This window comes from Melanotaenia boesemani, chromosome 1, assembly GCF_017639745.1.
Source record: "Melanotaenia boesemani isolate fMelBoe1 chromosome 1, fMelBoe1.pri, whole genome shotgun sequence".
Taxonomy (NCBI): domain Eukaryota; kingdom Metazoa; phylum Chordata; class Actinopteri; order Atheriniformes; family Melanotaeniidae; genus Melanotaenia; species Melanotaenia boesemani.
In genome coordinates this window covers 19,402,339-19,415,174 of record NC_055682.1, presented here as the reverse complement: position 1 = coordinate 19,415,174, position 12,836 = coordinate 19,402,339, and the positions used below count along the sequence as shown (strand labels likewise).

The following is a 12,836-nucleotide window of genomic DNA, read 5'->3' as shown; positions in this document are numbered from 1 at the left end:
TCTCCGAGAGCTCCCAGGGGCCCTCTCCACTCAAACTATTTTAATTTGACTAAACACCTGATTTATTTTATCTCTCCGATGAGGAAAGCCGTTTGTCTTAATAGGGCCTGTCAACCTCCAGAACCCATTCAGGGCAATTTACTGGCAAGCTTGTCTGAACCTCAGTTTGCCTCGCTCTGCTTCCACTGCCTGCTGCAATGGAAGAGAGCTGCAATTCTCCATTTATCCTCCTAACGAAAAGAAGAAGAAAAAAAAAACACCTAAAAGCAGCCATTCATTGAGCCTGTGTGCAGTTTCCAAGGCCTGAATTGACTTCTTATTCACCCGACTACGCTTGTTGTGAATGGGTTATCTGTAAAATTGATACAATCAGCACCAATTTTATTAACCTTTGGCTGTGTTCATGAAGAAGCTGCCTTTTACAGGTCACCAGCAAGATACATCAGGCAATGTCACAATAAATCACTGCTATCAATACAGCAGTCGAAAGGTGGGAGAGACATAACCAGAAAGAGAGAGAATAAAGGTAAGAAGACAGAACAAAAAAAAAAAAAAACCAAAAGAAAAAAAAACAAAAAAGAAAATCATCATCTAGATAAAGCTTTGTGAGGCCATTGGGAGCACAGAATCCCTCTCACCCCACCTAACTATATATTTATCAAGTCAATTCACTAGTTTCAGAGCAAAGTATCAAAAAATCACATAAAACTGTTAAAAGTATGTGGAATGGGTACAGGAACATGAAGAGCTACATGTGCTTTGGGTCCATAGAAAGATCTGATGGGCTAGCCTGAGTGTCGGGTGCCTCATCCTGCCCAGACACCACAGGAATACTAACAGAGGGCCCATTGTTTAGATGTTGAGCTGAACTGTGGGAAGCCTGAAGCATCCTCAGTACTGAAAGTTTGTCTTTTGCTATTTTAAATCATAATTATGTAACATTTTGACTTTTCTCTCTTTTTTTTTTAATCGATAAAATAATGTTAAAAGTTTAATAAGAGTTAAAAAAATAACTCAGATTAGTGGTGAACATCAACATTTGAAAACATGGAGGAGTTTCATCTCGGAGACGGCACACAGCTGAGCAGAAAATCAGACGCATATGTTTTTTGTTGCCGGGTTAGTGTTAAAATCTCTTTCTTCCTGCTTTAAATTATGGATCAGCTTTAAAATGCAGATAAAACTTTTATTGGGTGGTACAGAAGAGGAGAGTTGTGGTCTGTGTCTGACCAGCCTGCTGACAAAAGAGGCCGTTTCCTGCATATTGCATGGCTTTTAACAGCGATGGGGCTGGGGTCTGCCTGTTAACATGTCTCCTCACATTGCACTTCCAATGGCAGACAGACAACCTAGAGATGCCTTGGCGCTACATAAATCCCAGCAGCCAAGTCAGACCTAACATGTTGTGACATCCCTCCGGTAGATGACTGAGGTTCAGCAGGACAATACCAGCCTGACACAGGAAGAGGAGACCAGGCGTGAGTAGTCAAGCTGCCTTGGCACTTTTCTTGTTGTTTTCAGAACAGCTTCAGAAATTTTAGATTGACTCATAAAAAGGAGGAGACAGTAAAGCCGGGTTGTGCAGTTTCAGTCCATTCAGAATTCACCTTTTGAGATTCCTGCCTCCTTTAAATGTCACAAAGTAGGGCAGACAACATCAATGAGTGACTAAATAAATGATAAGAGAAAAACAAGCAAAGCCATGGTTGCTTGGGGAGGGATGGGGGTATTTGAGCCTTGGGGTCTTTGGATAAAAGGCACTTTGTAGGGGTGCGATTTGTTTTGTCCAATACCCACATCTCCCTCTTTCTTGGCTCCCTCCTCTCTGCTCTAATCAAGCAGTCTCTAATTTGGGTTCCAAGTCCAGTACCGGGGAAAAAGAAGGAGGCTTGTTACTTTGAAGAGTCCCGAGTGAATAACACAGATAAAAGATTCAGACACAAAAAAAAAAAAAAAAAAGTGAGGGAGGGTGAGGGTGAAAAGGGGGAAAATCACAAGGCACCCTATTCTCTCCTCTTCCTTTGGTTAAGACAGCTGAGCCATTATGACCTGATCTGAATTGAGTTTTTTAGCACCAGAGGACTGGAATTTCTTTCTCTCTCTATCAGTTAGCTATTGTGGATGCTTCCATATGCTGCAAATTAGGATTTGTCTAAATGCTACGATTGTACCACGCTGTATCCACACACAGACCGCACATAGCTTGAATGCCATGCATGCTGAAGCTCTCTGTCTTTGCTCTCTCCTAAAGTGTGTGTGAATGTAGACACATGTGCATGCAAATGTGTGTTGCACCCTGCTTCCATCAATAAAAGGTAGATGTTTTAGTAAATGTACATTTATAACTATATGATCACCTGACCCTTTCTCCATTCTTTCTATAAAAAACAGAGGCCATTGAGTCACAGCAGTATGCATCTATTTGTACATAATTTTTCAAAATAAGATTTTTTTTTTTTTACCTCTGTCAAAAACTGATAAAAGAACAAAACACAAACCAAGCTCAAATTCTGGCTTGTTAAATTAGTTTTCCATTGATCAGAAAATTTCATGTTGACGATCTCTATATGCAGGAAACCTAAAATAACCACAGCTTTTTTTTCAAATTTATAAACTTTATAAACTATTTGCACACTTGTTCAGCAATGCTACAAGGCCATATGTGTTTCCAGTAATACGGTGTTAATGCGTCTCCATGTCCTACAACCAAGACAATATGAGCAACAGCTGTTTTACCTGGCTTGCTGCCTCTGCTGTGATATAAAAGCTGTTAATCTAGCCAATAAAACCCCATTAACAAGCAGAAGCAGTGACTCACAAGCACGTCATCCTCTGGCAGCAATTACTCTCAGTCCTTAAGCTTACCTATGTGAAATGTCTAAAGACACGAGCCCGTTCACAATGAAAAAACTGCCCATCATCTCGTTAAAAAAGGAAGCTCTTTTCTGAATTTCAAAACCACTTATACGGACATGAGTGCAGACATTATTAGCTTCTTACTGCTCTATGTTATCTTAGCAGTACCACTTTTTCAAAATGTGTTTTCTGATTGACATGTGGATTGGTTTTTAATAAAAACACACTTCATCTGAGGTGATTCTGTAGGTTGTGGTGAACACTGATGGAGTCTAATATTTTGATGATAGAGAAGCTTCACTCTTCAGTATAATCATGCAAATGTAAAGCTTCAGCACTTAACTGTCTAACCATGACAGTGAACAAGGCCCTTCATCAAAGCCAAGATAGAAGCTTGAGCTGAGCACATTACTCCACAGGGTATGGCACTGACCCTTAAATTCACCCTGGAAAAAAAAGAAAACTGAAACTTTATTTTCTGTTCTCAGAGTAATTATATGGCACATTCGTTGACTCTTAAATACACAGTGACAAACCACATATGTTGGCACCATGAAAGAGAACATATGTATGTAAGGCAATTACATGGAAACAGTGACTGTGTCAGGATTTTCTCTTCATCTCTCATTGCTATTATGATAACAAGTTAGACCTCTTTGCCCTTAAAATATAGACACAATGCACAGTTTTCAAGGTCCCTCTTGTACAAAAACCTGTTTAACAGTGATCAACGCAATGGCTCATTGTCTGCAAAGCCTTGAAAGTGAATTAGTCGTTAGATATTATCTGATTTTTTCAGAGAGCAATTACTCATTAGCCTTACCTATAGAGCTGATAAATGCAGCAGAATGTGCTTGTTTCCTTGGTTTGTGCAAAAGAGATCTTTTCACAGACTTTCAGGCTGTTACCTTTGTTGAATAAGTGTATCAACAATGCCGTCACTTTCTCTGAGTTTAATCCAAATCACTGTGCCAAAAGATGAAGAATAACAAGAATCAAAGGCAACTGAAAGCAGTAAATGTATTTTCAAAGTCTACATGAACACCCGTGCAGCTGCCAGACTGTTAATACACATTTTTTCATTAGACCTAAAGGCATATCACGGTTGTTTGTATTACAGTACACTTAACAATTACATCGTAATATCAATGCTGAAAGAAAATCATGAAGGTATGATGATCACACAGAGCAGAGTGGGTGATGGACAGCCTTTCTGCATTCAACATATGGTACTAGTGAAAAAATTAATTGTCAGATTATAAAATAGAAAAAAGCACAAACATTAAATGTTTTGTATCTGTCTATTTTTTAATTCTTTAAGTTAATTAGGGAATGCTCAACTCAAATACAAAGTTTGTTTTACTATAGATGAATTCATATGAATTGAATATTATGACTTCAACTGTCTGTAAAAGGAAGTGAGTGAGAAACTGTTTAGGCTGAAACTGCATGACTTTTATTCATAATATTTAGATTTTGAATATTTTTCTTTGCTGTTAAATTAAGAGCAATTCTTAAATGCTCCATATTCTGCCTCTTATCCAGCCCCTGATTGTTTGGGTATTAATGTCTGATCACACCTTCCAAGGCCTCCCTTTCCTCAGCTACCTTCTCAAACATCTCAGTCTCAGCATAAATAGTAAAATGGTAATATTTGTCCACAAACATAAAATGAAGTAGTTTCACAATCCAGGCTTAAAAATTATGAGATGCGGAAATGGAAAAACCACTAGCAGAGTAATTGGAGCGCTGTAGTTGTAGAAAACTGAAAAGGACTATTTAGCTACTATACAATTTATAACTTCCTTTATTGTGATTGCTAATGAGTTTTCAGTAGACCTGACCTATTTTACAATATCAAGGTGTTTCCAATCCAGCTGAGAGACATAATATATTCAGTGCATCCTGGGTCCACCCCTGGATGCCCTCCTGGTAGGACATGCTCTGAACACCTCAACTGGAAGGAGTATAGCAGGCATTCATTACACATATACAGTACATCCAATGTGTCATGGACTGTTAAATACCTTTGATGAACAAACCATAGGAGATAATGTGAATATAATTCAAAACTAAGAGAATTCTGTCTTTATTACATATGTATGTAAACACACATGAGCACTGAGCTACATTTTTTTCAACCTCCACTGCCACAAGCTAAATTCCTCAATTCATTAGAGGAGAAAAACACACAGTCCAACACTCACATGCATTCATCTGGCAAATGTGGCCTGAGGAATAATGATTTACTGTGGCTCATATTTCACCTGAGTGAACAGGGCAAACAGTTGACTGAAGTGTTGTGAAGAAAATGCTAACTGAGGCATTTTTGACTGGAGCAACTGGACAGATACTGTTTTGTACATTTGTGTAAATGCTTTTATATGTTTGGCTCGATATAATAAATATAAAACACAGTGTGTAGTCAAAATACACAAACTATTTGAAGTCAACAATGCATTATTATTGTCCTATATGTCTCTAAAGGTTCACAAGTCAGTTTTGATTGTAACTGTACTTTGTTGTGTACCTGCATCCAAACAGCACTTCATGATACCTATTAAAATTTGAAGTTAAATTTTAAAGTGAATAAACATGTTTTTTTAACTGAACAACTCAACAAAATGGACTCTGTGTTCACACAGTGGACTCCTTTCTTTCTGTGCATGAATGTGGCCAGCACAGGTAGGACCAGCATTAAATCAGCCTTAGCAGCCACCCTGCCCTGCCCTCTGTTCTCCTCCTAAAGAGCTTCCACTTATCTGCCTGCCACAGGACTGCCTGTGTGCACCCCGCCACTGTCATGTAGACACCATTCTCAAATTGATTGTGACAGCGCAAGAGCCCAGATTTTTCTGCTTCAGAATTCAAGCCACCATTTCAGCATTAGTGTACAGTGTTAAGCTTTTTGCTGTTTTTTTTTTTTTTTTGGTAGATTCCAAGAGAATGAATACAGCTTGTGTTCCAATTTGGTAACTACACATTTTTCAACAGTTCGAGTAAAAACAGCAGAGTGTGTGTGTGTGTGTTGGATTTTTTTTTATTTTTTTTTTTATGTATTTATTTATTTTTTTATTTATTTTTTGTCCCCAACAGGGGTCCAGTAAACTGCCACTCAGCAGGGAAACTTAAACAGCTCTGTTGAGTGCAAAGCTCAAAGACCCTGCACAGAGCAAACATCCAACAGAAAGTATATTTATCTGCTACAAGACACTATGTACTGCATTTATATACATTTCACATAGCATATCTATTATTTATTATAAATCTAATGCTGTGCACCAAGGAGAAATGTCTTTGAGGCAGATAATTATAAACGTTGAGTCTAGCATCCACATCTTAAGTCTCTTTATCTGTCTAGTTCTCTGTCTTGCACTCATTCCACCTCATCTTTGATTATCTGCTACTTTGTGTGGTTTGGAGCCCTTCCAGCCAACCTCCCTTTCTTGCGGTGTGGTTTTGTTCAGGAGATTTCATCGTTCCTGCAGATTGACAGCTAAGCTCAGGTATGAAAACAAACAGTTAGCTCTGGAATTGACGGGTGAAAAGAAATCCACCACTAATGCTCCCCAGCAAACTCTTCCTCTTGCTGGAGATTTGAAATCATTAACCCTTAATAACATCATGCTACTTGACTGGCTTAAGAACACTACCTCTATTGGATGATTGTGTCTGTATCTGACAATAAATTACAACCTAAAAAAGTCTTCACATTAAAAAACGAGCCCATTATGCAGCCAGACACCCACACAACAATAAGCTGTAATTATATATGTGTCATCTGTAAAATATAAATGGTTGGGTTAGCACACCTTGAAAAGCAAGTCTCTGATGTTGTTGATACTATTGTCTTGTTTTGTTTGTTTACTGTACTGTGTGTTCACTTCAACAGGGTAAAGTATTCAGGGCATGTTTGAACACAACTGCAATGGAAGAATGTGTCTCTATTCGTGGGTAAACCCTTGGGTAAGATTCTGTCACATCTATCGATTTTTGATTTTTTATTTGTCTTCCAAAAACGGGACACAAGTTATTTCCACACCAGCCACATTTCACCACTTGTTCCTGCAACACAATTGCTCAGCTTTCAAGGTTTTGTCGGTACAATGTCAAAAGAAAGCCAAAAAGGTGCTCAGTATAATTGACTGAGGAATCAGAGAGCAATCTGCATAGAACATACAAGGCCACTCAGCCAGTAGTTTCTGTATTTTAAATCTGCATGTCAGCCGTTATTCCTCACTATTTTTCATTCATTTGAAACCAACATACATGTTTGCCTTTTGTACTCATTTTAACCTAACAATTAATGAAAACTCAGATTCATCATAACACTTTCAATCTTAATCATAAGGCTTGGTACCTTTGTTTGTGTTTTAATTAGTCAGACCTTGTGCATCTTCAACCCTGGGCTTCTTTTTAATTGCCCGTATTTACATCAGGCAGACATCAAACGTAGAGAGAGAGACATTTGTAAGGGTGAGCACAAAGCAGCCCTTTGAAATGTCTACAGTCATATGAAATGGCATGCTAATTAAAAATCTAAGGCTGCCTCTGTGATAGGAGAAGCATTTATATTTGTAACTGTGGTGTATAGACTCTCTCCATAACTCATCAACACACAGAGGCCATAGTGTTTATTATCAGGTTCCCTACCTGTTTACAGACCACCAAGTAACCTTCTAGTTCCCATTCATCAAACAGCAGAAATGCCCTGCCTGTAATTTAACACAGCAGATTTCAAAAGGCTAAATCATTTTAAACATTTTACCCCCTGCACTTTGATCTACAGTGACACAGTGCACTAGGACAGATGCAATGAATCTAGCTTACCAAGCAATGATTTCTCCTGCAGCTCATTAAGGTTATTGCCAATGAATACAATTATTAGAATATTCAACAGCTGCTTTTCCTGTCCAATGGAAATGTAGACATTTTAATTCCATAATAAAAGCCAAATGTTAGTTTTACTTACACTACACTTATATCTTAGAAAAAGAAATATGGTGAACCTTTTGGTCTCATAGTGTTGTTACAGCACCTCTTGTGACATTATCCCTGAAGTGCTTTATTTTCGCATTTCTCTTTAAGGCCCACTCCCTGAAGGTCCAGTTTACTCTGATCGGTCAGCTTATTGATCAAAAACAGCCCAGAACAGCTCTTCATTCTGTTTTTTTTTTTTCTTTCTTTCTTTGTTTTGTTTTGTAAAGCCATTAAGTAGACTTCATGCACACATGTTTCATGATGATGCCATGATGTAAAAAAAAAGAAAAGAAAAATAAAGAAAAGAAAAGAAAAGAAAAGAAAAGAAAAGAAAAGAAAAGAAAAGAAAAGAAAAGTCAAGACTACAAATAAGGCATTTTAGGAATATTTATTTTCTGGTTTCTTGCGCTTTGTATCTCTGCACAGCTTCTACATGAACATAAAGATTAACAGCCCAGTAAAGGTAGGAGAAAACCAGAAATGTATAATATGAGCTCTTTCCTTGAACATTAAAATGTAATAGTGAATAGACACAGAAATCACATCACCTTGACGTCTTTCAGAAAATTTACACAAGACAAAAAAAAATCTCAGATGAAGACATTCACTGAGGGTAAGTGCAGGTTTTTTAAGCCAGCAGGTATTGTGCTCTATAAACACACCCGCTTTCAGTAACAGTCAGTGCTAAGGACCAAGCAGCAGCCCTGCCCATCCTCAGCCTACCTTCACCCTGTCATAAACACAGATTTTGGGGGAGTGCTGAGTTGTGCTTTACTGTGGCGTGCTCGATACTCTGTGCAGGGCGTTCACTGTCTGAGTTCAGACATTCCACACAAAAGCAAGCTCACTGATGAGACAACAGTGTGCTTCTCCTCTCCTATCTGAGCAGCTTCTCTCTTTTCAGCCCAGCCATGCTCCGCTTACATCAAGCACACTTTGGGTTCAACAATTACCAAAGCAGCATGAATGCTCTGCATGCGTCAGAACAGAGAAACAAGGCTCATGGCCGTCTGAAGGGAAAAAAATAAAGCGCAGAGAGCCTCAAAATGTGTCTGCATTTCGAAAAAAAAAAAGCACTTTGGATGGAGTTATACATTCCAACAAAAGATAAGGAAGGAAAGACATGAACGAGGAGGGCAGCCAAAGGCCTTTGTTTTATTTCAAGTACAAGGCAGTTTCTGATAATTCAGCACATATATAAGTCTGATAGGAATGAGGGACTGTTATTTGTGTGCTAAATCTGCTTGGTTCTGATGCAGTGCTTGTGTTCTTACCTTTTACTTCTGCCAAAAGCTCACTGGTGTTGAGCCTCTCCATCTTCTCTTTCCAGTCTTTAGAAAGAAGTTTCTCCATGCATGAGGATTCTAAAAAAACAAAAATTAAAAAGGACATATTAATTCATTTTCAATCTATGTTTTTTTGAGTAATATTGTGTATAGAATACAGCTTCTGTTTAAAACATTTCTGCAGATGTCATAAATCAGTTAACTTAAATGAAAAGTCAGTGTATCAGATGAATAAAAGGGTATTTTATTTGATGAGGAACATTAAAAGAGACTCTGCCTGACAGTTGAGAGATGAGCTAAGGGTGGAGTGAGGAGGAAAGACAGCATTGTGGGGATAGTGTAAGGGCAGAGACTCACATTAAGTGGGAGGTAAAGTGTGAGACTGGGTACGTCCAAACGTTCACATAGCTGCCAATGATGAAAACAATTAACATTTGTCCAGCAGACAATGAATCAGAGGAGGAATGGCTGCAATCTGCCATGCTGTCGCTGGTGTAGCTGATAATGAACATAGTGGGCTGGCTGACCCAGGCCTCCACCATCTCCGCGCTGCACAGGGTTCAGCCTGCTCTCATCAAATACCAGAACAAGCGAGTCTCCGACACTCCACCTTGAGCCACTCCTTCTATAAACTGCCTCCAGAATGAACCAGAATTCGACCTAAAGCAGGCAAGCAGAATTTAGCCTGACTGAGAAAAAAAGGAGCAATCCTATCACAGTTTGGATTAATATATAATTGCCCTCTGGATTTCATACTTATTTTTGATTTTAAACATGAGGCAAAAATTATAACCACAAAACCATTGGCCACCACAATCTAACAAGGGTTTATTTAAGAGCACCTTTCTACCAACAGAAAGATGCAATTCATGAGCAAGATGCCTCAAATGATAAAGGCTTTTGTTTTCAGCTTGGTCTGTGAAGTGTTCGGGTCTAGGATGCACAAAGAGTCAAAAACAGGAAAATTATCAAGAAAGGCCTGTCAAATACAACATTCTGGACTCTTCCAGTCTCACAATTACCATCCTTGACTTCAAACACAAGACATTAATACAGTTGAGGATGTATACAAATGTTGTTTCCCTGTATCCATCTGTTACATCTCTTGCCTGCTTCCACAAACCAAACACTGCTGACAAAACCCACTGACTTCAGACGAACAGGGAGTAACACAGGGTCAGTAGTTCTTGTGGTCTTGTTTAAGGATGGCTTTCAGGGAGATCAAGCAGAGTCACCATTTTGTTTGATTGTCCACTTCCTCCAGTATGATGGGGGTCGACAGGACATCTTCAGCTCAGGGTCATTATAACATTACTTCTGCTTTATTGACTTTCCAATTCCCAACTCAGTTTGTCCCCTTGACCCTTAGAGAGGGAGGGAGAAAAGGCTGTGTGTTCTGTGTGTGTTGGTGTGTTTTAACTCCCTGCGTGGCACAAAGATCACAGATCTTAAAACGGGGGTTAAGGGTGGGGGGGAGTAGCAAAGCTCAGCTCCTCTTCCCTGCTTGTCACCCCTGGGTGAGACAGCTTCCTCTCCTTGAACAACAACCTCCCTTCAAAACACAATCCCAACACAGAGCAACACCAACGCTTGACATTTTATCCCCTTTAAGAAAGGAAAAGTTGGATTTCTAAAGTGCTAATAAGGGGAATTAAACAAACACACTGAACATATGTTTGTATGCACACATATGCTTCCTTCTCTGTAACACACTCGCTCACTTTCATAACAGATGCTCCTCCAGCACTTGATCATTAAGGAATGCACCAACAGTTGGAGATAATGTGGTGCCAGCTTCCATTCTACTCCAGTCCTCCCCCTCCCTTGCACCTCCCTCCCAGGAGAGATGCCGCTCCCTCACTTCTCCATCCCCTCTGTTGGGCCAGACACGACCTGCCAAGTCCTCCAGCACGAGAGACTACAGCTGGAATGCACTGCTGTCCTCCCTGAGCTTCCACCTGGGAGAGGTGAATAATGACCTGGATTAGTCTATAAAATAACTCTCAAACACCTTCCAGTGTGGACAAAAACAGGCATCCAAAAATGGTTTTGGTGAAAAGGAGAGTGATTTTTGCGCAGGCGTGCTTGAAGAAACAGTAAATGAGTCAGATGTCTGGCTTTTTTCAAAGCACCATTCCACAGTTTATTTTTTTCAAGAATTTAGACTAATAGAGGGAAGGCTATTTCAATTTTTAAAATGCATGTTTCTGTTCTCAAGAGAAATTAAAGATGCCAGTGGAAACACTGGTTAGCATCAACATAGTAATTACTGTCAGGTTATGACAGGGTGTTGAAAATTGATACACACTGTACTTGACATGAAACAACAGATTATTTGTGATAAAACATCCACACTTGACTTTGGATTTTAGTGAATCTGCAAGGGAAAGCAAATATAATTATTTATGACTGATAGTGGGGAACTTTTAGTATTTTAGCATAAAGTTTGTTACTCTTGTCCTTTAAAAGTAGGACATCACATTCTGGGGAATCAGCTTAAACAAGAGAAGAGTCCAGTGAGTTTATTTTTATTTTCCTATGGGGGCTATTAAATTTCTCGCACCCCCACCCCTTCCATTTTTTTCCCTCCCCCTCTTGAGATAAAATGCTCTGAGGCTGGGGAGCAGGCCATTCAGCTGGGATGAGAATGGAATGAAAACAATAGCCCTTATCAGGCTCTTATTTACATTTTCCCAGCGTCCCTGCAGTAGACAGCTTGGCGTGTCACCAAGCCCAGATCGCCCCACTGGAGCTGGACCAACTTCCTCCAGCCCCACTGATTCCAAGGGTCCCTATGGACCTTTGCCTGGCACAGACCCCCTCCACTCTGCAGCTAGCACAGATAGCAACATATGAGACAAAACTACTGGCATGTGGGTCCAAGACTGGTTCCCATTGAGAGAGGAATGGCTTCTGGACTACTAAGCCCGTCTGGGTCTCATTGTCTCCTCTCTGGGGCTGGTGCTATCTAACTGGAAAAATTCCCTAAACCCGTTCATTTTTTGTTTTTTTTGTTTTTTTTTTTTTATCTTTAAAAGTTTCCAAATGACACTTAGAAGAAAGTGAAGTGTCACTGTTTTAATACTGCCAAATTCAGTATGTTTTTCTCATATCAGGGCTGTCATCTCAGGTATAAAGCGTCCCTATGCAGGTATTCTGTGATCTTACTGATGTGGGTGAACAAACACAGAAGCTGAGACACCTAAACCTGAGATGAGTTGGCAAGATTAGACTATTTTTTTTTCTATTTTCACTGTATTAAAAACAAAGCTAATGATCCTCATAAATCTCAAGGAATGTTTCTAAGTTGATATGTGACATAAACAAAGCCTTCAGCACCTGGCAGCCAGTGGTGCCAGAACATCATGTTAAACGTAAACCGCAGGAGTGAAGGTACAATCAGAGCCAGGTTACGACTATCTGTCCTGAGACAGACTGACTCCCTGACAGTTTTAAAGAAAAATTTTAGTGCAATTTCTGCTCTTTGTCTGTGACTCTCGGTTTCATTTAGTATCCTGCCACAGTTTTTTTTTCCCCTCCCTGGGAATACCTGATGATCAGAGTTGGTTTTTTTATTGTTCTCATTGCCAGACAAAATGTTTTTATTGACTAAAGTTAGTTATAAATCTTTGCATCTGGGAAGTAAAGTTAGGGTAAAGTTGTTTGCTAATTTATCTTTTTATTGCTGCAGTAAAACAATCAGTATTAACTGCA

General features: G+C 39.3%; 1 protein-coding gene across 3 annotated transcripts in view; it reads right to left on the bottom strand.

Annotated features, from left to right (window-relative positions):
* sox6 (SRY-box transcription factor 6) overlaps nucleotides 1-12,836 on the bottom strand; it is a 132,160-nt gene that overhangs the window by 56,862 nt on the left and 62,462 nt on the right. For all 3 annotated transcript variants that reach the window (XM_041974231.1, XM_041975742.1, XM_041974990.1), the window contains exon 6: nucleotides 9,111-9,200. In XM_041974231.1, coding sequence (XP_041830165.1) covers nucleotides 9,111-9,200 — 90 coding nt within the window. The remainder of the gene's footprint in view (nucleotides 1-9,110; nucleotides 9,201-12,836) is intronic.